This window comes from Aethalodelphis obliquidens, unplaced genomic scaffold (assembly GCF_003676395.1).
Source record: "Aethalodelphis obliquidens isolate GAN/ISIS:26980383/991018 unplaced genomic scaffold, ASM367639v1 scaffold3, whole genome shotgun sequence".
Taxonomy (NCBI): Eukaryota; Metazoa; Chordata; class Mammalia; order Artiodactyla; family Delphinidae; genus Aethalodelphis; species Aethalodelphis obliquidens.
Window position 1 is genome coordinate 1,269,045 of NW_020837947.1, and position 24,754 is coordinate 1,293,798.

At 49.4% G+C, this 24,754-nt stretch overlaps 1 protein-coding gene across 5 annotated transcripts in view; it reads right to left on the bottom strand.

Annotated features, from left to right (window-relative positions):
• Positions 1-1,510: 1,510 nt before the first annotated feature.
• SMOC2 (SPARC related modular calcium binding 2) overlaps positions 1,511-24,754 on the bottom strand; it is a 149,329-nt gene continuing 126,085 nt past the window's right edge. For 4 of the 5 annotated variants that reach the window (XM_027081154.1, XM_027081149.1, XM_027081145.1 and 1 more), the window contains 4 exons: positions 13,922-14,021; positions 11,825-12,099; positions 5,429-5,466; positions 1,511-3,054 (listed from right to left, as the gene is read on the bottom strand). In XM_027081154.1, coding sequence (XP_026936955.1) covers positions 3,037-3,054; positions 5,429-5,466; positions 11,825-12,099; positions 13,922-14,021 — 431 coding nt within the window. In that variant the 3' untranslated portion in view covers positions 1,511-3,036. The remainder of the gene's footprint in view (positions 3,055-5,428; positions 5,467-11,824; positions 12,100-13,921; positions 14,022-24,754) is intronic. The other variant, XM_027081138.1, reaches the window with a different exon arrangement.

Consider the following 24,754-nt stretch of genomic DNA (forward strand, 5'->3'; position numbering starts at 1 on the left):
CCCCCATCACCACCACCACCATCAGCAGCATCGTCATCATTGTCATCGTCATGATTACCGCCATTTCAACTACCACCATCACCATCACCACAGACCGCTGAGCTGAGCGCTGTCTACATTCTTACTCTCTCTGCAGTAGCTCTGCTGTTTACATGATTCGGTGTCCACTTGGCAGTTTATGATTATGTCGGTCATTTCTGCACATTGATTACAAAAACTGACACCTTTCATCTCGACAACTTAAAAAAATTCTGGATGTGACGTTCACGGGCATGATTTACGAGTTGGTCAGTGCACTTCTAAGTAATCTCCCACTTGGAGATTTCTGACAAGGATGCAGGAGAGCATTTCTAAACATGAGAAGGAGGCAAGGGGAGGTTTGTGGGGAGGCAACTATCCCTGAAAACAGCTACACCAGGAACGTAAGGGAAACAATTTCTGTTTCGGCTTTGAAATCTTAACACTTCGCCGTAAGAGCCACCTGCTCCGGCCCCGGCGCGCCGGCCGCTGCCTCCACGGGCTCCGTGCCCTCTCCCGTCTGCTCCAGAAGCAGTCCAACCTCCGCCCCGTCGGGAGCGCTCCCTCTTAATTCCTTTCGAGCAACATCTTGACTGCACAATTGAAATGCTAAGGTTTTACAAAGATCACACTTTTCTGAGTAGAGAAAAAAATAGTGTGGGGCACAGGGAGATTTACCAGGAAGGAATAGAGAGTCCTGGAGGAAACAAGACCAGCTAAGAAGCTGCTGCTGCGACCACACCATGACCGACCATAGTTAATGCTGCTGTTTGGTGTATTTGAAAACTACTAAGAAAGTAGATCCTAAAAGTTCTCATCACCAGGAGAAAAAAACAACTTTTTTTTTGTATCTGTGTGAAGTGCTGGCTGTTATCTAAACTTACTGTGACAACCATTTCACAGTATGTGGACGTCAAAGCGTCATGCCGTGCACCTTACCCTGACACAGTGGCGTATGTCAATTACATCTCAACAAAACTGAGAGAAGCAGCAGCTGCTGCAATGGTCCAGGGGAGATATATTGAGAGTCTAACCAAGGGCGGACACTGGGGCTGGAGACTGGGGCTGGGGACCAAGAGGTGGCCTGACGGGGTCTCTGGCGGTGCGACTTGTGAACCGCATCAGCTTTAACCACAATAAGAACCTGTTCTGTCTCTTCCTTGGTCCACACAGCTTCCGGCAGGACGGGAAGTCCTCCCAGCCTTTGGTACCTAGTGAGTAGACGGCTGCTTCCCATCACGAGGGCAAACACTTGCACCCTCTGTGCCAGGCCCTCACCCTTTACACACATGGATACACGTAACCTTCACCGAGGGGTGCATGCCACTGTCGTCCCTGTTGATAGAGCAGAAGACTGAAGCCCCAAAGGCTAAGTAACTTGTCCCAAGTCCCATGGCCAGAGGGGCAGAACCAGGGTTCCTTTCACTCCAGCCCAGGGCCCCTGCCTTGCTTCCCAACGGTAAACACCCTCAGAATGAAGCCAGAGGCCAAGTACGGTTTTGATAGCATATTTTATTTTAATCTAAGAAAAAGGATTAAATTCAAAGTTCAGAAATATAAAAGATCATCCAATAAACTTAGGATCCTAACTGTTTCTTAAACAATGGTGACACACACTGGAGCTGGGTTTGTGTTTCCAAAGTTTCCGCTTTGACTTTCGCACGGTTTCAATGAGACGCCGCTTGAAACGTCTTCATGCAAATGCAAGATCGTTTGACATGTGTTGGGGGGTCTGGGGCCGCAAAGATTTTTTTCCCAAACCAAAAGCTAGAGCCGAGACAGCATCACAGCGTGTCACCCCAGCTCCGGGCCTGTCCCCTAAATGCTTCATGGAGCCCACGGGCACCTTTGCAGAAGCCGGGGTCCAGCTCTGAGACGGGGAGCCGGCTGCCCCGAGGGCCCGCTCTGCTGCTCACAGGGGGGCATTCAGCTCCTCACGCGCCCCTCTCAAGTCCCATTTGGATGAATTTCCCATCGGCAAACCCTTGAGCCCTTGAGGCCTCCAGGAAAGAAGGGAAGGTGGGGGACCCACAGGCCTTTGTCTCCGGCTGCCGAGGTCAAGACCCAGGCACTGCTTCGCCTGGCTGCGCCTTCTTTAAGGGGACTCTTCATAATTTGTTCAGGGGACAGTTTTACCTTCCGGGGGGCCCCTGGGTGGGCCACGGTCGGACGGGTAGGGGCCAGGTGTAAGAGAAAAAGCAGGCTGACAAGCGTGGTTAGCCGGCTTGGTCAGGTCATGACGAAATTTACTTTTCTGAACGATGGACCCCTTCACGCTGCCTCAGAAAGGCAGAAAGAATTCTCTAGCATTTGCTGCATGAATGCTCTGAGCCCAAGGCAGAACTCAAACAGAAGCTTGCAAGGGAAAAAGCAGGCACATCCAAAAGGGCTTGAAAAACGTTCTTTTCTACCAGGGCACTACCTGTAAAGAGGGCGTCAGTGGTTGGGTAACTCATTGCGTGAGCGAGAACTCTGGAAGGAAAACCAACAAGCTAACACGAGATCCCAAGAAACAAGAAGACCCGTGCACTCATTAACTGCATGACGGAGACAGCCGTTGGTTACAAACTTCCACGGCGCCATGAAGCTTCCAACATGGACTCAGCGATGCTGCCAGGGCAGTCGATTTCCAACGACGCCGACCTGGCGAGGCTGTTAGTAACGGCCCTGGTGAGGAGATACAGGCCTGGAGCCAGAGCGCCTTAGGCCAAGGCTGCTGCCAGGTTAACATGCGTGGGAGGAAGAAATTAAGCTTAAATCCACTCAAAATACATCTCCACCAACTACAGATTTTGAAGGTCAAAGAAGGACACATACATTGTATGTGATTACTTTTCCGAAGCCAGCCTTTCCATTTTCACAGATTAAAGCCATCTGTTTAAATATCTCATTTCTACAAAGTGAATTTACAGTTAAAGTACAAAGTGCAATATACTATGTTTGTTTGGGGTTTTTTAATTGCTTTTTGGTGAGGGAGTCGGCCACGTGTCTAGGACCCGCCGTGGATGTGTCAGTCGTTTATCCTTGCTTCCTTGGCTGAAAAAAAGACAGAAAAGAGATGTATTTAGACATTTGCATCACTCATCTCTGAAGACGAAGACTTGCCTTTTAGGAATAAGATAAACCCAGCTGGTAACAACAAGGGAAAAAAAGCAATATTTTTAAATAGATGTGAAAGGAAGAGTGCTTTATTTGGGGTGTAAGAATTTTAAAAAATAATAAAAACACTGTGGACACTTCTCAATTTCTAGCACTTTCCTCCCACTCAATGCTCAGAAATATCAGGAAAAATATATCAGTTGAGAATGCATTTATTTCAAGGATTGTAAGTGTGTTCAATATATTAAACATTGTGCAGAATCTCCAATCACCATGGATTTATCATATAAAAATACTTTTAATACTAATTTATGCTTCAAATTTGATAAAGGCATTTTTTAACAGTTTTCTTTTCATCCTTTCCATTCACTATTTGACCTCTCTAAGAAATACAACTTGAAAAGTTTTGTTTACTAAATCACTGGAATTCTGCACTGTGCCAATTAAAAATAATATAGAATGAAAAAGAGAAGCAAAGTACAATCTTCCAGGTTTATTTCTCCACGTAGACCCATTCCGACCAGTACAAGTTGGTCTATTTAAAATAATTACACTTGAACGTTCAGGAGGCTTCTGTGTTGGCTTTTATTCCCCAGATAAATATATGAACAGGGGACGAGAAGAGGGACTATATCTCCTGCATTAAGTGAATAAGAAGTTTTGTTTTAATTAGCTGAGGATCAAGATAAGTCATCAATGTATTTTACCAGCAACTAAAGCTGGTCAGGTTTGCTGGGGAAGGGGTGGCACTAACGCTTTAAGCTACGTCAGCAGTGGCTGCTGAGCTGTGATGGAAACTGGAGAAGATACCAAGAAAGCTCACTTTTCGATTAAATATAAGCTCATGCATCCTACTTGCTGCCCTTCATTTCATCGTTCTTGGGTTTGGTTATTCATATAGTGAAAGATTTTGGTGGTTGGGACTCTGATTCTTCAAAGAAATCTGTATGGTCTTCAATCACTTTATCATGTGCCGGCCACTGCAGGACATCATCCCAGGATCACAGATTGCAGTGATAAACACCATCAAAAGAGCTGGGGAAACCGCTCTGGATTCCTTTTCTGGGAAAAAGCTGAGTGAGTCTTGTGTTTGGAACAGAGTTTATTTCAGGCTGAGGCAGCGCCCATGTGGCCGTCATTGGCGTTATCTTAGGAAAACAACCGTTTGGAAGTCTTCGGAGCTCAACCCAGGTCATTGCTTTCAGACCAGCCCTGTTCTAGAGCACAAGTGATTTGCAGTGGGATTTTAAAAGCTGAAACCATAAACACTTGCTAAACAAAGAAGACCGACCGTATCACACATCTTTCCTAATGAAATGGTTTTAAATTGCATCCAAGGTGCACGTGGAAGGTCTCCACTTCAAGCCCACCACAAATACGGGGGCCTGCCTTAGGGACCAGAGACCTGGAATCAAGCAGGTGAAGACAAAATATGTAACAAATTGACAAGTGCTCTTAAGAAAGGAGGATGTAGGGGCTTCCCTGGTGGCACAGTGGTTGGGAGTCCACCTGCCAATGCAGGGGACACGGGTTCGTGCCCCGGTCCGGGAAGATCCCACATGCCGCGGAGCGGCTGGGCCCACGAGCCATGGCTGCTGAGCCTGCGCGTCCAGAGCCTGTGCTCCGCAACGGGAGAGGCCACAACAGTGAGAGGCCCGCGTACTGCAAAAAAAAAAAAAAAAAAAAAAAGGAGGATGTAGCCCTGGCTTTGAGAGAGGGAGAAATGAATCGCTTGTGTTCATCTTCTGGAAAATATGCTAGACTTTGGAGAGCTTGTGGCCTGGGATGCTGCGGAGAGACACCACAATTATCTCCTTTAATTGCACAGGCAGAAATACAGATTCAGAAGCATAGAAGTATGTTTATGAGCACACACGGCAGGAAGTGAAAAATCCCTCTGGAGCTGCCACTTGTCTCACTCGGATCCCTAGAGGAAAAAAGAAGACTCCCCGTTCCTGCAATCTCCTTAACCAAGCGTAAGGAATACATTACAAATCCACATCCTGCAGAACTATTCAAAAGTAAATATTTCCAAAAATAAGGGGACTCAGAAATTTTTCTAAAAATAATAAAATAATTGAAATTTCAAGTAGCAAGAAAATAATAATTAGGGCAAAATGTTGATGTTTCAGCAAGTTGGTAATTTCTGACAGAATCTTGCATGGCTATTTGGGGCCTCACAGGGGTGTAGACACGATAAGTTGCTTCTTTTCTTGGAAGGAACTTCACTTTAAAAATTGACAGAACCTCAACTTTTATTGCCTATAATTAAAACAGTAAATGATTAAGGCTACAATGTAGACATACTCACCTGCCTATTAGAAGTGCTTTCAGCATTACCTCTAGGGGCTAACAGGGAAAAAAAAAAGAAAGATTAAAAACCAAATATTCTTTATTTAGTAAAAGGTTAAATAGAATGTTTCAGGAAGAAACCCATATCACTGTAGGAAAGTGTCGTCCACTGGCAGACTTGTTTACATGAGAAAATACGCATCTGCACATACGCTGAGCATAGATTATAAATAGTGGATCATAAAAGTCACGCTGTAAACAGTTCCCAACAATACAAATGCTCTGGCCCAACTTTAGAAGACAGTTCCATTTTACCGAAAACTCCAAAGGCGTGTCCACTAGCCGTGGAGACCTCCTTCCCCGAGTTTTCAAACTCTCCCAGGGAGAAAGGACCCAGGCAGCTGGAAGTCTAGGAACCAGCACGGGGTCTTTGAAATCTTTTGGTTTTATGGTTAAATCACGAGAATCATTTAACTTGTTTGGATCAAGATAACTGTTCCCAAATCCTGCTTGGTTCCGTCTGTGCCTCCTTAAAGACTGGGACCTGGGACGTCACCTGTGGAGGCACTTTTCCCGCCCCAAATCTCCACCTGAGATTCAGCCCTGCCCCTCCCCTCCCCCACACCACCTTAGCTAGCACCACCCATCACACAGTGGATTTTTCTTATTCATCTCATTTCTTGCATCCACACTAAAATGTAAGCTCTAGAAAGATGTGAACTCTTGTCTGTTTTATTTACTGTGGTTTTGCCAATGTTTAGAGCAGGGAGCACCTGTAAATATCTTTCGAATGACTCAGTAGACGGAGGGCAGCATCCCTCATCCCAAATGCCTTAATTGTTGACGTCTATCCATTCAGTTAAAAAAATAAAGAACAAAATTATTCTGTGTTCAAACTTCTTCTCTTGCTATATTCAAGCAAACAGAAATAGAGCACGAAAATTTGAAACACAAACATATTAAGCAAATTGCAAAAATATTAAATAAATGGTAGCTAAACGGACTATCTCTTTCCATTGTAGTTTGAATGATCCAAGGATCGGGATAATTTCTGTTGTCCCTCTCTGCTTTGCTTTGCCTGAAATGACTACTTTACAGAGAAAGTAGGCTTTCGCGCCATTGGTTCAAATTTAAAGAATTTTAAACTGATACTTTGAATCTAATCTAAACCAATTGCACTAGCAACAATTCCCAGATTTTTCTTGGTTTCTTTTATGGCAAACATCAGACTACTGGTCACTGGAGGTAGCTACACATTAAAGTTAGGTTACAGCAAGAAAGGTTAACGTTTTTTGGTGTTTAGAACTTTGCTATGTAGATGAAAAGAGTATAAATTTCATTAATGACACTGGATGGAATATTCCACTCAAGAAGGAGTAGGGAAAAGTTCCATTTAAAATATGTGAAGGGCAGAAAAATAATAAACTGTTAGTTAATTTGAATGAAACAGAATGTACATCATCAAAATAAATACGAAGCCATGCCACATCAATAAAAATACTTCTCGGTGAGAAAATGAGTATGTATTTCCCAGCTCCTACCACAGAGCTCAGCGATGGGTGTGTGTGCGTGGCGGGAAGGGTGGCTTCCTCGGTATCGAATGATAGTGATTGTTTCCAGGTGACACGGCAAACGGCAATTTGGCTGTAAGGCAATATGTCTGAGAGAATGTAGCTGGCATGGCAGTCTGGCTGAAAAAGACAATTTGGTCAAAAGTGAATATTTCCTAATCGCTGATTTTCTGCACAATGGTCATTTTGGAGAATCATGAGGGCATGGTATCATCTTTTGTGAACTTTTTTTCTGAATTCTTCAGAAATTTTTTTTTCTAGGCTCTATCAGTTCTCAATAGTTTTCAGGGGTTTTTTTTCATTTTTGCATTTTTTGTAATGGTGAAAATTGAGATCAAGCTCCCAATAACATGTCTTAGTTGCAAAACTTTAAATGCAAAATCTTGTGTACTTGCTTAAAACAAGTGTGATTAATGAAGTATGCACATTATGACACCATTTTGTAGTGGAAATCATAGTACATAAACACGTATGTCTATGTGCATAGAAATATTTTTTGGAAAGCTATAGATCTGGTCTGATTTTGTCTCAGAATAAAAGGTCACGTGTTATTTATGTTCTTTATTTAATTTCTCATATTTTTTAGAATAAAAAATGTATTGTTAACTAGTGAGCAAAAATAAAACAAAAGAAGCCGGCAGCCAGCTGGGTGTGTAGGCTGTCCCAACTGACCCCTTCCTGAAGGCAGCCAGCTGGGTGTGTAGACTGTCCCAACTAACCCCTTCCTGAATACTTAGGTTTTTCTGACTTTTCACTATTTCAAATTACACAGGGTAGTAAAAAATAAATGATAATAAAGTTGAAAAACTCTTGGAGAAATTCTGCAAGATAAAAAAAAAAAGGGCTGCAAGATCAGCTAATAATGTGTCTAAATCCCCAATGCTCATTTTTGACCAAATTGCCACTTTTACCAAAGTCAGCTTCTCCGGGGGAAGAGAGGGGGTCACACGCGCTATCTTCCTGGTTACTAGCGAGACAACAAAATCCAGACACGTCGGTTTAGTCAGAGGCACGTAAAGAAGATGACTGATAACCCAAGATTCTGCAGTCATGTAAACATTTCTACTAAATGATGATGACATCAAGGTGTTATGCCGTTATTCGCTCCCCTGATAGCAGGGTTACACACCCACCCTCTCCGTGTCCCCTTGTAGGGCTGTGCGGAGACCCTGGACCCCTCTCGGCAAGAGGACATGGCCTGCACCCCTTCTGCGCATCCGCTCTGCCCGCGAACCTGTTCTCTGTTCCCCTTGTGCATTCTGTCCTCTGTGAGAACGCAGCCCCGGCCCCGAGGAGAGGTGTGGAGACGCCCCCGCTCCGCCCCCCACCCAGGGGCAGAGGGCAGCATCCTGCAGCCCGAGAGCAGCTGGGGCCGGGGGAGTGCACTTCCTCTGTGGGCACCATCTTCTCCACAGCACTGGCTCCTGATCTGTTGGACTGGCCACACCTCAAGTTTTCCATTACCTAACCAGATTAAAAAACAACAGGGCGTGTGATCGGCTAAGGCCCTTGAGCCAACTCAGAGGTCCAACGCTGGTGCTGACAGGGAGCTGGGGTTTTGAGACAGTTTTGTTTACAACAGGGTAGGTGTCCAGGATCGTGACCCTGAAGGTACTGGATTCACATCAGCTTCCTGAGGCCTCAGCGTGCGGGGTGAGAGCTGCCATGGTGTCCCCAGAGCAGAGCAAGACCGACCGACCTTCAGAGTTTCCAGGAAGACCAGCTTCCGATCCCGTTTCTCCCGCGAGGGCACCCTTGGCTGGCAGACGCCTGACCAGGAGCCCCTTCTCACGGTCCCTGGGCTCTCCGACGAGGCTGTCCTCGGGTGTCACGCAGTTACCCCTCATACCTCGGGCTCTGATTGGGCAGTGTTGAGGCTTTGCATTGGAGATGCTCCAGGGGAGGCACCAGTGTCCCAGTGCTTGGCACAGGGGCTGGGCCGTCCCGTCCATCCTTTTGGCCCAGTGACGCTTTCCCGAGTCCTCGAGCTGGGAGCTGCCTCCTCAGGGCCCGGGCAGCAGCCTACTCACACCACGCCTTACACGCGGGCCGTTCTAGGGCTTTTCTATCTTCCCTACAAACTGCGGAGCTTCTGAGACTCAGCTCCCACCTCTGCCCCGTGATTCACGGCAGATCCTCGACGTTTGTGTTGAGCGAATGAATGACTAAGAGAGCTAAGCACTTCGTTAGCCACAAAGTCAAAAGTCCTGTACCTGACCGAGGGCTGGGATTTGCACACCCTTCTCAGCACGATCTGTACCTTCTGCAGAAGCTCAGGACTCACCCACGAGCGCAGTGGTTCCTGACGCCCCGGACCCCGTGGGCTCAACACAGGCTACGTGGTACCAATTCACACCAAGTGCTGGTGTTTAAACAACACACCCACTCGTGGTTAACGCTTCTGGAAATGACCCATCCACACTGTGGACTGAGCCACGAAGAGTGGGGGCGGGTGGAGAGCGCGGCCTTCTCTGTAGGACAAAGGGCTGGGTCAGGCGGTGGCATCCAGGAGAGTAGTTTCCCCACTGCTCAGAATTCATCTTGAAACTACTGGAGGGATCCCGTTCCATCTCAAAATGCCTCACGCTCGCCGCTGCTCTGAGCCCATTATGCTCCTGGCAAAGCCGCCATGCACTGGGCCTCCACTCCCACCCCCACCCCACCCCCGCCCACTCTCCCTGCCACCCCCCACCCCACCCCCGCCCACTCTCCCTGCCCAGCATCTCCATTTGCTAACTTCCTTTGTATTTAGTAAACACGCAGAAAGGACCGTGCCCCTGGCGAGGTACGTCCCTTAGGCACGCGGACGAGGCTCAGGGGTCTGGGTGCTCACCAAGAGGGGGATCCTGGCAAACAATGGACTGGCCTGGGCCCTTCAGAAAGGGGTGATGATTAAAGATTAAAAGAGCAGATTCTACACACGGTTGAGCCTGCACTTAATTTGCTCATTGAAACCACAAAACTGGACTCTTTCAGAAGTTCAAGGCTGGGTTCTGGAATGGAGGAAGGGCCACTGCGGCCCCAAGCCAACCTGGCAACAGCTGAAACGAGTCACTGGGTCAGCGTTCATCCCCCTCCCCGGCAATCGTCAGAGCCCCAGGCCCGGGGGAGCTACAGTCCCCCGGCCTCCAGCTAGCCGGCCACTGGCTCCCCGCTGGCTCCCATGGTGATTCTCTGGGCCTCCGAGATGCCGGGCTGCCAGGCTTTCTGCCTAAAACTGCAATAGGTCACTTGTCTCTTGGGACCCTATGGGGGACCAAAATCGGAAAAAAAAGCATAGGGTGAGTGAGAACGTCTGTCCATGTCCAAGAATCACAGGCAGTGTCAGACAGCGGCAGACAGTGACCCTAAGCCCCAACAAAGGAGAGCAAGGGTGGGGGCGACTGCCTGGACTGGAAACGTCCACGGCCCCCGCGGGGGCTGCAGGGCAGGGCTGCGCGGGGTTGAGGAAACCCCGACAGAAGCTGCAGCCCAGCAGGTGCCGGTTTCCTGCGGGCGGACCCGTGCGCTTGGGCCGCTGTTCAGGGTGGACCCGCCGCACGCCTCGGGGGGCTGTAGGGCTTGGGAGCCACACGGCGCTCTTGGGTTTCTCATCTGCAAGTGAGAATGAGGGCAGCCTCACCCCATCCCCGGCCAGGCTGGGAGAAAAGAAGGAGCCACGGGGACCGTGAGGCAGGATGGTGATGGGGGCCGGTCACCCCCTGACCCGCCAGCTCGGCCCCCCCACACCCCGCCTGCAGACACGCAGCAGCGTGGCGAATGCTGCACACAGTGTTTCCACGACGAGAGCCTTCTGAGTCTGACGCCCATCAGAGGGCAGCAAGGACCCACATCCTGCCAGGGAATGTCATCCTCACCCCACAAGGTCAGCAAAGTGGGCGGCCACGTATTTTTACCACTGTTTGCAGTCTGGACATGTGCGGGGCAACATGAAGTGCACTTAGCTTCCGAGACCCCATACAGAGGTCTTCAAAATAAAACTCAACTCTTCCAGGAGTAACTTCTCACAGGAAAATGAGCAACAGTCCTTTCACAATTACAGGGATCTAGCCTGGAACCAAGTTCGGCTGAATCATGCGGAATGACTGTTATGACGAGTGCTCGGGACACAGAAACTGATGAGACAGATGCGGTCCTTTCCCGAAGCCCACAGTCGAGGTCAGCGGCCAGGACTTCCGCGTCCCAGCTGAGCTGCAACTAAGAGGACGTGTAAAGACCACCATCTACCGATGCTCCGGAACCTACTCTCAAACTTGCTTCATGTTTCAAATATGCTAAAGTTTGGTAACAGAGTAACAGAATCATAAATTAGCAGAGATGGGAGAGGTCTCTGCAAACCATCAAGTCCGCACACGGCCCCTGGGCTGCTGACAGCGTTTGGGTTCAAGGAAGAGATACACACATCTGGTAACGCAGCTGAAACACTGTTTCAACCATTGAAGTAACTGGTTTGGAAACAGGAATTATTGAACTGCTAATAAACCGGGCTGAATGTTTGGTTGGGCTCATGCGTGGAGCTCCCGAGTTACTCCCAAGGGTGCCCAGTTTGCTGTTCAGCATCAGAAGGCGCCCCTGGAGAAGGGCACCCCCTACCCCATGCCCCCCGGACGGAACAGTGAGACTTGTCTCCAGACACTACTCAGTTCCCAACTTTCCCACCCGGTTTCCCCTTGACCGCTTACGACGGTCTGTGAGTGCTTCCACGGATGGTAACCTACAGTCATGTGACACATCAGACTTCCCTCCACCCTCAGACTGCAAGGACAGTCTCTACATCGTAAGACTCAACAGACGCCGTCGAGAGTGGACACACGTGGGAGCAAAATAATGAGAAAGGCTCTTACTGTGCCGTTTCCTCGTGTTAGTTTCACCTTCTTCTCTGGTCACGCCCAGGCAGCCCATCAACTCTTGCAGGGAAATGGACTTGTCGTTATTCACATCACAGTATTCAACAAACTTCTTCACGCATTTTTTGGGTTTGGACTTCTTCCGAAGGAATCTCTTGAAGGGCTTGATTTCCTTTTTGCCGATGTCCCCACTGGAGTTTTTATCCAGCAGTTTGAAATACCAGTGGACCACTCTCTCCTCCAGCGTGTGGCTGGGGTCAGGTTCCGAGAGCCTGGAAGACACACGGGTAGTCAGGGGCCCCCGGCAGCCTGGCTGCCTCCCCACCCCGGCCCTGTTCCCTCCAGCGAGGGCCCCCGTGCTCTGACTTTCCTGGAAGGAGGGCCTAAGGCTGCGTGGCTTTGCCATTTGATATAATGATTTTTAAGAATAACTTAGGAATAGAAATTTGGCAAAACATTTTCAAGTTGGTTTCAAAATGGCAAATGGCACAGTGAACTTGTGCAGGCCAGTCACGCGCTGGGCGTTGGCAAGTCACGTGGACAAAGCCCCGTGGGGATGGCCCATCGGCCCACACATTGCACACCTACTCAACCTGGGACCCAGAGGATCTCTGCTCCTTTAATTGTGACTCACGGGCAGGTTGTTTATGCCACGGATAAACTAAAGGGTGCAAAACAACATATATCTTAAAGCGGGAACCAGACATCTTTCCCTGGATTAAAAAAAACAAAAGGTTGATGCTTTAAGATATAAGTAAAACACTCTTCTAGAAGGCCTGGCTTTGAGGCTGATCTTGGAGCCATCCCAGATTTTACACTGGGCCTTCTCACCACGTGGAAGGTGCAGCAGGTGCTCACCTAGTCCCTGGTCCTTCCTTCCTTGTCTGGCTGTTGGTCTCTGCGTTTCCATGGGCGTAAAGAGTGAGTCAGACACCAAAAGTTCCCAGGTATTAGGGCTTTCTGATGCTATTAGTTATTTCCCAAATTTTCAAAGGACCTTCTAGGATGGAAACTCATTTACTGCTTTCAGTTTTAGTTTTACAGAGAAGATCTATCTTTCCAAGAATATATGAGGTCAATTTGAAAATTGGGTGATTTTTTTTTTTTTTTGCTTCATCATTTAATTTACTACTGGATTCATTAGCACTGCCTTTTTTTCTTCTGCAGTCTTACTCTTAAACAGAGACAGAGAGAGGCGGGCTTTGAGCTGAAGAAGACCAGGAAGCTTTAGATCATCTAGAATAGGTGACATAATCAAGGTTTGGGGCAGGCAGGAAGAAGGCCAGTGCTCTAAGGAAATAAAGACAGCGAGATTCCCAATCAGAAAACGTGCTTTAAAATAGAGAGATTAATTATTACTAATTAACAGGGGAGATCCAGCACTTGAAACGCTATATCCGTTAAACACTGCAAACTACCCTCCTAGGGACGTCACCCACAGAGCCGAACGGCTTCGGGGAATTAACAGTCTCTCCGGAAGCAAAGCTCAAAGCCTCAGCCCCAGAACTGCAGAATTTCCACCAGGCACACAGAGCAAGTTTCCAGAGTTTCAGAAGTCAGATTTTGAACATTTTGTTAATGTAATTAATGCCACTGAATTGCAGCCCTGAAAATGGTTGTGATGGTAAATTTTATGTCATATATATTTTACTGTAAAGAAATCCTATTTTGAGAATTTTAATTTGAACGTTTTAATTCAAAGTATTTAAAATCCAGTCAATAGCTCTAAAATGTGATTCCAAAGCGGGAAGCCCTCTGGACCAGGGTCCTCCCATCCCCTCCCCTCCCCCCGCCCCCGCCCCTGCCCCTGCCTGATGGAACCTGGGAAAATCCCAAGGTCTGGGCCTTGTCCCTGATGGCAACATCCTCCCTGGGTTGATCGCATTACAAGAGAACCTGCTAAACAAATGTCCTCCAGACAAAGGAAGTGACCTCAGGTTTGGGGAGGGGACTTCTTTCCTGCAGGCCCCGCCATGTCCGCTAAGCGGATCAGGCCTCAGATGCCAGTGTCTGGGCTCTGCCCTCCAGCTTCTGAGAGTTCCCTGAATGCCGGGCGTCTTCCCAGCCTCCTGCTCTGCAGTTGAGCGCACGCACCTTCCCGGGGAGGAGGGGTCGGAGACGGCATGGACCATGTCTGTGGACAGCGCGTCCAGCACACTCGTCAGAAACTCGTTCTTTTTGGCACCAGGACAGCCTGAAAAAAATCAAGTATGGACATCTTTTCATATTTCCCAGAACTCCAAGAGTACAGCAGATTTTTCTCTGTAATGGGAAGAAAGGCTTATGTAGGATTCGGAAATCGGTGTGTTGCTCCTGAGCATATACCCTGAGAAACACCTAATTCAGAAAGAGCCATGCACCCCAGTGTTCACTGCAGCACTGTTTACAATAGCCGGGACATGGGAGCAACCTAGATGTCCACTGACAGACGAATGGATAAAGAGGATGTGGTGCGTATATACAGTGAATCTACTCGGCCATAAAGAAGAAGGAAATCATGCCATCTGCAGCAACATGGAGGGACCCAGAGATCACCATACTAAGTGAAGTCGGACAGAGAAAGACAAGTATCATAAGTGACAGCACTTACATGTGGAATCTAAAATATGACACAAATGAACTCATCTGTGAAACAGGGACAGACTCACAGACATAGAGAACAGACTTAGGATTACCAAAGGGGAAAGGCGGGGCGGAGGGAATAAATTAAGAGTTTGGGATTAACACATACACACTACTAAACATAAAATAGGTAATCAACAAGGACCTACTGTAGAGCACAGGGAACTCAATATTCTGTAATAACCTATATGAGAAAAGAATCTGAAAAATAATAGATATATGTATATGTATAACTGAATCACTTCGCTGTACACCTGAAACTAACACAACATTGTAAATCAACTATACTCCAACATAAAATAAAAATTAAATAAACAATCAGTGTGTCGGGCGCCCTGTACCAATGAGCTCATCTGAACACTTATAAGCATGCTGCAATCCATATATGTTGATTTTAAAACAGTTTCTGTGAATTACAATCTCTAAGATTTATTGAATTATTACTATGTGAGACTAAGAGATTCCCAGACATTATCATCTCATTGGTCCCAAAGCTGCAATCCCAGTAGGTAGCATCACTGCCCCACATTACGTAGGAGGCCCCGGATGCTGCAAAACACCCCAAGCTCATGTGGCTGGAGAAGACACGGCCCCAGAGTCCTGTCAAGGGAGCCTGAGTCCGAAGGCAGTGGAGGGCCTTCGAGTAATTCTGTAATTGAGTTTACTGGAAGCGCAACATTCTACAATATACTTTACCTACAAGTTAACTATCCCTAAACTCCCCTCCACCCTCCTCGCCGTTTCGGGATGAAGAGATGCAGCTTGACATGTCTTCCTGGAGTCTGGGAAGCAGGAGGAACATTCCACGCGGATCGGATGGTGGCGCTGTGTTACGACAGCCAAGTCGTTCAAAGACCAACGTGTTTATGCAGTTAGAGAACTCTGGGTTTCATAAATTTCCTTTTGACACAAGTTTTTGTTATTATTATTCAAGCACATGTTAATTGCCTAGAGCAGGAATCCATTTACACCAGTTTCCACTTCGTTAAATACACATATCAGAAAACAGATGCGAATCCCTAAGGGTCGGGGAAGGGCGAAATAGAGCTGTGTTATTCCCCTTTTCCCTTTGAAGCAACTGGAAAGGTAGATTATAATCTATAGGGAAACCCCCAGGACCACCGCAAGAATGTTACTTTTCAAGAAAAAAGTAATTATCTCATTAACTATTCCGTGGGGAGGCAATGGCAGACTTGAGGCTGCAGGCGTGTCTGGGGCCGTTGGGGACCTGGGGGACTTCCTGCAGCCCTGTCAGCGCCAGCTCTGAGACAGGGCAGCGCCCTTTGCCCTTTGTCACAGTAATGAATGCTTCTGAGAGCAGCTCGCCTGACCACCAAGAGGAACAGAGAACGGCAGGCAGGCAGGCAGGGAGGTGTCGGGGGTGGGCATAACCCGCCCCGGTCCCAGCTGCCCCCGTGAAGTCCCACACCCCGGCTGGCGTCAAGATACCCCGGGAGGGCTGTGGTGCAGGTAGGAAACACGCAGGTGTCAGGGAAAAGGCTGAGCTGATGAGAAACTGCTCAGGGCTGTGAACAGCTGTAAGAAAGCGTTATGCTTGTGCTCTGTGCGGTGAGTATGACTTCAGTGGGGACGCACCCCGGTTATTTTGTTGCTGTTAATTTTATCATTTCCCCCCAAAGGAGGTAAAGCAACACAAGATTTTTAATTAGAAAGTGATGTATATGCATCAGGAAACACAAGACTAACAGCACCTAAAGGCTTTAGAAGGCTTTAACACAACAAGCAGTTACATTTAATCGACTTCTAAACCAATATCAAATCAATCCTGCTATAGCATGTTTCTAACGTGGTATAAACTACAGACGGCGAAGCGCACAGATCTTTCTGCTAAGGATCATATTTCGCAGTTGAGAGCCACTTTAGTCCAACAAAGAATACTTTTCATATTTATTTGCAAAGACACTGAACTTCACTTAAGTAAAGGAAAGAGAAAAACGGTTTAGGTTCAGAGAGGCAGAGCTGCTGCATCCTGAGACCAGCCTCCAGGGATTTCCGCCCCGTGCTCTGTGCACACACGAAGTCGACTTGCTGATGGGAAAGCCCGCTCGGAGCGAACACTTGTTGGGATCCAGGCGGAGGTCTGGGGTCCGGGGGTGAGCAATCTTCCCAGACCCGTCAGATCCCGGTTCTCGGGGCCAAGGTCCTCACCTGGCTTGACGGGGAGACGGAGATGGAGGGTGACCTCGCACTGTGAGAAGTGCGGTTCCTGATTTTCAGGACAACCACTCATGAAATAGCAACAGCGGCGCCATTTCCAAGTAAGCGCGTGGATACACAGGGATGGGGCGGCACCCACAGCGACGCGCACTCCGGGAAGACAGTCCCTGCGCGTCCGGGGTCGGGCGGGGTCGACGGCCGACCGGACTGAGGACAGAGAGGTGAAAGGGCCTCGGCCTTCGCTCGCTAGCTGTACTTCAGCTCGCGTGCCTTTACTCAGATATCCTGAGAGGGTGCTTCCTCAGGGGGACACGAGAGCCCCAGGCACGCTCATCCCAGGACAGTGTTTGTAAAAATGAGAAGAAATCAGAATGAAAAATTAGCACATTAAGAAGTGAATTTTCATTGTATGAGAAATGACATAAGTACCATGAAATCCAAATTTCACCACCGTGAAATGGACCAGGCCTCGAAAAGGAACAACGGGGCTGGCGGTGAAAGGGACGCACCCCCCAAACCGCCGGGCTCTCTGCAAAGCACAGAGCAGCGCTCTCAGCTCCTCCACAGTCACTCCCTCGGGCCTCCGTGACGACTGCGGAGATCTGGGTCCTGCCCGCAGACCATGCTTGTGGCCACGCAGCCTCCCGTGTCCTGGGCTCAGCTCATTGAGCTGTCCCCCTGGGGACATCAGCGCCCAGGGACCTCCGACCTCCTCCCAGCAGCTCACCTCCCCTTCCGCCTGCACGGCCTCCATGCGGCCAGAAGCGCCCATAAATCTTGTGTCCTTGAAACCACAGCCTGCAGGCTCCGTGACAGGACACCTAGTCACTGTTTATTTGTGTCCACCCACAAGCTTGTTCCCTGCGGGAGTGGAGTAGAGCTCAGAAGGCTTGGGTCAGGGGAGACGCAGGGCAGGGACGGCCCCGTGCCAGGAACTTCCATGGAGAACTGACAGCCAGTTAAAGAAACATTTGTAGAGAGAGGAAACCAGACTGTCCTTTTCAAAGCTAGAAGCAGAATGACTGCAACCATTTGTTTACAAATCTGAGGCAAAATAAAACAGCCAGCTTGTGTTGAAGATGCTCAGCTGATTCCAGTTATCTGTGGAGTCCAAGGAAAATACTCGGCATCCTGTTGCATTTCTGTGCAAACACTTGGGTTCTGATCCTGGTTTGTCCCCCAGTAAGCTGGCGGCCCCGTCCCAGGGCAGCCCCCCACCCGCCTGTCCCCGTCCTCAACCCCGGCTGCCTGTTAGCAATGAGCCGACTGGCTGCTGGCTCCCGAGATGCCAGGCGCCACTCGGCCCCAGGGAAACTGGGTCATACGTGATGCCTTAAAAACTTACTTTACTTGATATCTCTTAAAATGAATGTGTTCTACACTGTCTACAAAACATCCTTATTTTAAAAAAGCAAAAGTTTTTGGTATAGAAATGACTGATTTCAGCAAATTTACTTATACAGTTTCGTCTTTTCCCTTTTTCTTTAAAGTACAGATTGAAACATTTTCAGGACTGCTACCTGGACCACATCATGAAACCCCACTCCATATGGTAACTAGTGAGCACTCAGGATCACCCCTAAAGGAAACCCGACACCAGAGGAAGGGAAGTCGGAGGGTGGCAATGTCCTCCTGCAAGTACCAAGAGAAGGCATGAAACGGTGGCAATCCGCAGTTTTGCACCCATGTTAGCCAGCATCGGTCCCTAACTGTAGTCTGAGCATCACCCAGCAGGTGAGGTCTGTGGGCTGCTGGGCAGGGAAACCGGGAGGGGGGGATCCCACTAGATGACCAGGTGACTGGATGGGATGAAAAGTGTCACAGGACAGTGACACTAATTAATCTGGCTTTCAAGCATCTAACAGTGGGCAGCTTAAAATCTCCATCTGGCTGGTTTATTATTTCAAATGTCTAGAAAACTAATGTAGGTGAGAAATAAAATGAAATGGAAACAATCACACCCTTCTCTGATTTTTTTCATATCTGTCTGAGGAGCTGTGTGTGTGTGTGTGTGTGTGTGTGTGTGTGTGTGTGTGTGTCTGTATTATACCTGCACACTTATTAACTCCATTATAATTACCTACTTTTCTATTTATAGGTTTAGCTCCTCAAATTTGGAAGTCAACCAATGGGGAACAAATTTCTCTAAATGTTTATCAGGTATGTGTCACGTCTGTCAAAGAACTCTGGCATGGCATCTTAGGATTCCCTGTGAGGAGGCAGTAGGGAGACACATGGATGGGGGAGGTAGGGATACAGGAGGTGAGATGCAGGAGGTGAGATGCAGGCATCCCTTCTCCCTTGGCCTGTGGCTGTGACAACAGGGCCAAGCAGAAGCCTGGAAGTGTTGTATTTTTCTGGACTTGGTCAGAACTTTAATGGAGGAACTGGACATTCCCAAAGGCCTGTATAGTGTCTTCAGTGAAAAAAACCAGAGAAGAACTTGGGCAGGTAGAAAATTCTCCTTGCAACACCAAATCCCTGAAGATCAAAGTTTTATGGTAATAAAGCCAGGATTTAAAACACACATAAGGCTTGTCTTTCTCCCAAAGTTTTAAGAATGTATCATAGCAATTTTCAGGGAAGTCCAGTTTTGTGCAATTTCCCCCAGAGTAATATGAACGCATTTTACCTGTAGGGTGTGGGTCAGAATTGAGACCCACCATTCGCTGCCTTCAGGGGTTGTGAGAAACGGGAATAAAGTTACACCCGCTCCTCTAGGAACATGAAGAAAAGCACTGATAACTGTCTCTGCAATGGCTTAGAGCCACTCTTGCCTGAAGACTAACACAGTCTTAAGGTTGCTAACTCTGCGTGAACTTTAGGCACCAGATTTTAAATCCCTTTATTTAATGTGCAATATTTTGAACTACATAAAAGCAGCTGGGTGGTGTGTAATTTCTTTCTCAATTACCTTTACCTGAAAGTAAGTGTAAACACAGGATGAACCGTGCTGTGCTCTTTCCCTGTGTGTAGCCAGAGGCCTGCAAAGTGCTCCAGGTGCGACCCACGCACCTCCTGGACCCTGGATACTGCCTGGGTCTGCACGTGCAGACACGGTGGGTCTGTTCCCTGGTGGAAGACTCTCCTCGTGCAGATGAGGAGGGGAAAGTGAGGCATCAAATAAAACCATCCACGGGGTTGATCGTCTCGAGAAACGGGAAATAAAACTGCTGTGACGCTCATCGTCACTGTTTACAGCACAACAATCCGGTGAAGAGAAAGAAAAGCTCTACAGAATCTGCCACAAAGTCAAGGGCCTCTGAGACCCAGAGACAAAGGTGCAGAGGGACTCTCTGGCCCAGTAGCACTGTGACCCCCGCTCTGCTCCGCGGCGGGCTCCGACAGCGCTCAACTGCAGAAGCCTGCTTGACCCTGCCGACAGCCCACAAGCACGGCAGCCCAGCGTCTTCCCTCGGCCGAAACGCTGGCCTCCTTCTGAGTCCACATTCTCCTCAATTAAACACTGAGCTCGTGGGTTGTTTCCCAAGCACTGACTTCCTTTAAACACGTACAACACGCCCATCTCGGGCCATGGGGTCCACGCATCCCACCTGGGGTCCCCGGGGTCCACGGAAGGGGTCCCCGCACCTGGGGTCTGCGCTATTCCACCGACTTGCATCTTCCAGCCCCCATGCTTCCGCCTCAGGACAACCTGCCAAACTGGGGATCACGGCGAGGTTCTGCCAAGGAAGGAGGAGGGGCGGGGGGAAGGGAGGGAAGGAGGCGGTCAGAGGAAGACCGAGGTTCTGGCTGAGCTGGAGAACCGGAACCCCGGGGGGGGAGGGCCCTGCGTCGTCCTCACTGATCAGGAGTTCAGAGGCTGCCAGGCCGTAGTCGCCGTGTTGGGGCAGAGGGGCACAAACAGTCCAGGGCCCTGCCCTCTCCTGCGGGTGGACGGTGACATCAGACAAATGAACATCTCCCTGCTGAGGACCCGGGCCCTGAAGCGTGGAGCAAGCCCTTCTGAATAGGCAGAAGGAGAAGCTCGCCTAAAGGCCCCGGGGCTGGGGGCAAGGCGTGCTGAGGGGCTGTGAGGAAGCCCGGGCGCGTGGGACAAGACGGGAAAGGACGGCGGGAGTGAGAAGTGGGGTGCAGGCACCGCGGGGTCCCGGAGCCACAGAAAGGAGCTGGGACTTGATCTGGAGGGAAATCGCAGCCTTTGGAAGATACGGACGGGCCGCACCATGTGATTAATGAGTGGCACGGAGCCCACTCTGTGGGTTTTCGATGGACAGTGGGGTCCCCGGGAGCCCAGGTTGAGGCTGTGGCCTGTGGTCCAGGGACAAGATTGCTGAGACCAAGGTCAGAGTGGAGCCCAGAGACCTGAGAAGCGGGTTCAGGGGAAATCAGGGGTTGGAGGGGGCAGCGCTCCACGGCTGGGGCTACGGCCAGGTCACACAGCCTCCCGAACACGACAAGGACAGAGGACATTCTCAGCAGAGGGTGCACTTGGATTCAGTCCCCAGATCCGTTCTTATAAAGTTGCTCACGCCAAGCTTCCTACGGGCATGAGTGAAAGATGACGTGTCCTGTTACTCTTTCTCTGTGAAACATTTTATGTCCCTCCCTTAATTTAATAAGTGCCTTTTTCTTAATTTTTAACTTTATATGCATTTTAAACGTTTAAAAAAGTTAAAGAGATAATTAGAAAAGTTTCTTTGGTCACACTTATTGTAAGATCCATAAAATATCTGTAGCTAATAAAAGGCACATAAAGTGTATCTTCATAAATCCTCCCTGCAACTTGGAACTGTTTGAGTGTCATGGTCAAGATGACGGTGTTAGAACCAGGTGACCCCTGCATGGCCGGAAAGCACATAGTCAGGACGCCTATTCATCCTTTAAAACATCTACATGGGAGACAGTGAGGAAAATTCATCCTCAAAAAACGCCCTAGGGCTTCCCAGGTGGCGCAGTGGTTGAGAGTCCGCCTGCCGATGCAGGGGACACGGGTTCGTGCCCCGGTCCGGGAAGATCCCACATGCCGCGGAGCGGCTGGGCCCGTGAGCCATGGCCGCTGAGCCTGCGCGTCCGGAGCCTGTGCTCCGCAACGAGAGAGGCCACAGCAGTGAGAGGCCCGCGTACCGCAAAAAAAAAAAAAAAAAAAACCCTAAAGAAAAAGCACTAAACTTTCCACTCTTAAGATAAAATCAAAATCACTACTCTTATGTATTAACTCTAATTTGTTAAATCTTTTCTATATTTACATATTTTATATACCGTATTTAGTTTTTCGTATTTTCAACACAGCTTTTCATTATTCTAAACAAAGAGGTTTGTAGCTTGAGGTTGTGCTTTGATTACTTAACATTTAGTAATATCGGAGTTGGGTTAAAGTCGATGCCTAAAGGGACCCCGGAAATGATTCTCGTGGAGATGCGGTCAGAGAGAGCCGGGGCTCAGAGAATCTGCCTTCTCATTCACTAAATGCCCTGAGGTTCCCTCAGCTGTGATGTTCGAGACACTCTTTGCCTTTGATTTTATTTCTCTCTTGGGTGGGTCATCTGAGTCCAGCATGTGCACTAGGAATTCGGAATAGCTGATAAGTTAACTGTGAATATTTGTCTCAGAGACAGTGTTTATGTTTCCTGAGTCTCCCTACATTTCTCAAGGACAATATTATGTCCTTCAAACATTCGTTTGATAGCTACTTATTAACCACATGCTGGGTGGAAAGCACCGCTTGTACCCTTAAGGAGCTTATAAAGTAAAATACTGGTGACAAGAGAGGAGGGTTTATGGTGATAAAGTAAGACAGATGTCAGTTTTGTGGGAAGCACGGACTTTCTGGAGGTCTCCTGTCGGCCGAGGAACAGGAAGCATTTGAGGACACGGGTCCATGTCGTAATGAGGTGTTTTGACCAGCAGATACTGTCGGCAGTATTAGGGTTACTTCTGACCATCCCTTCAAGGCTTTCCTGAGTCAGGCGGCTTCCCTCCCTCTCACTGTCACTCAGAGCAACAAAACAACTACCTTTGCTTGGATTTTCTCCAGAGCACAATATTTTGAATGTTACCAAACTGACAGTGAAATGCTTAGGTGGTGCATCTTTAAGACCACGGAGAAGGGATAAGCGTGGACTGTCTTCTCTCGGAAGGCTGGGACAGCCCGGCCCTTCGGGAAGCCATCCTCACTCTAGTAGTTGTGACCTGAGGTTGTGCAGGCACCTCCCTCAACACAACTCCGCAAAACAGAGGACGGAGCCACGAAGGGGAGAGAGCGCATCCTTATGCAGAGATGAGGCTCCTGTGGAGACATGGCCGGGTCCACGTGGCGCCAAGGACCACGGGAGGAGCTCTGCCTGTGCTCAGCGTCCCAGCATCCCTCGGAAAACCGAGGTCACTGTGCCCAAGAACTGCGTGTGTGCATGTGAAACTCGGGAGAGAGCTGTGATGCTGTGCTGCGTATGGAAGCATCGCTTCCCGTTTTTGGACACGCACGTTTGTTTATTCTCTGCCCTGCCGTCCACCAATGGACACAGAGGATTTCTGAAATATTTCCCGAGACAATGGACCACCTTCCTGTGGGAGCTGAGCCGGGCTGTCCCTGTAAGGACGGCTGCTAATTACCACGCGTTCTAGGCCTGGGAAAACAGAAACAGCAGCACGGTTCCTGCTCCAGCCCCAGGGAGGACAGCCACGCGGCCGGTGGGCATGCACGCTTGCACTGCCCACAGCACCTGCAGCCGAGGGAGCGGCCACACCTGTGCCCCGAACAGCGGGATCTAACCTGATGTCCGACGGAGGGATGAGGAACATCGGATGGAATCTCGGGCTGCATAACCAGACAGAGGCCTGGCCAGGTACAGGTGAGCGGGTCCGGGCGGTGCGGGCAGCTCTCCTTTATTCCAGGAGCTCAGCGTGGGAACCCTGGTGGGCGCAGTGCCCCTCACCCTGCAGCCCAGCATCAGCCTGGCCCGGCCACGAGGAAAGAACAAGCAGGTGGTTTGGGCCCAGCGACGGGACCGGACGTGTCTCCCCAGCACACAGGCTGGAAGGACCGGACTCAGGCCAGGTGTTCAGACACAGGCTGGTTGCTTTCTCTCTGCTTTCCACTTCAGTGGAGAAACCTTTCTTTCCAAACTCCTAGTTCATTTACCTTTACTTTTGATAGTTTGCTCTACAATACAGGCTCTTTCATATCCTTTACGAGGAATCCAGGAAGGAACACGGGCTTAACAACCAGATAGACGGCTCAAACCACACACCTGTAAAAAGTCATTCACCTCTGTCATAAAAAAATAAGTTTCTGCTCTACGATGTGCTTGCAAATTATACTTTATAGCACCCGCGACCTTGACTGGATTTCAAGTGAGGTTGCACTTTACTAAACTTTAAAATATTAAGAGTGAGCAAGTGTTTTCGTGGCCATCCCACAATGGGATGGGTGACCTCTGCTGCTTCCCTAACTGCCAGCCAGCACGTGAGTCACCACAGCCCCGAGACGGAGCCCTGGGCTCGGCCGCCGGCGCCCCCGGCGTCAGTGGAGGCCCCACGCCTGCCCTGTCTTCGCTCTCTTCCTCCCCCCACAACCCCCCGCCCCGTTGAGCTGGCCGCTCAGATGCCCCATCCCCAGCAAACCCTACCATGGACACGGGGAGGCGATCCCCGTTGGGAGCCACATACCAACAGCGGCAACGAAACTACGTGACGGTCCCTGATGAACTAGACAAAACAGGAGGCGAGAGACAGCGCCGTTGACGGCCAGCGACCACCAGCCAATCTCTGGGGCCATCTGGGGCTTTAATCACCCCAGTGCATGCCGCAATCACCTCCTCAGAGCCCCAGACACAGAAACAAAGCCGAGGTGATGGCAGAGGGGGATTCTTGTGCTGCCGCCGGGGAGGGAAATGGTCCCCGTGAGCCGAGGGCTCTCCACGTGGGCTGGGGCCGCCCCCGCTCACGTTTCCAGGGACCCCGCCCCGGGCATCAAACAGAACAGGGACCTGGGCCATCTCTGCAAGCTCTGTAATCTCACGATTTGGGGGGAATTTTAAACAGACGTGAGGGACAAGAGGTAGAAACGACACCACCTCTGAGGAAATGGCCTCGTCAGCCTCCGTGCCGGTTAATGGCCCTGCAGACTCTCTGCTCAGCCGGATCAGAGAGCGGACCCATCCCAGG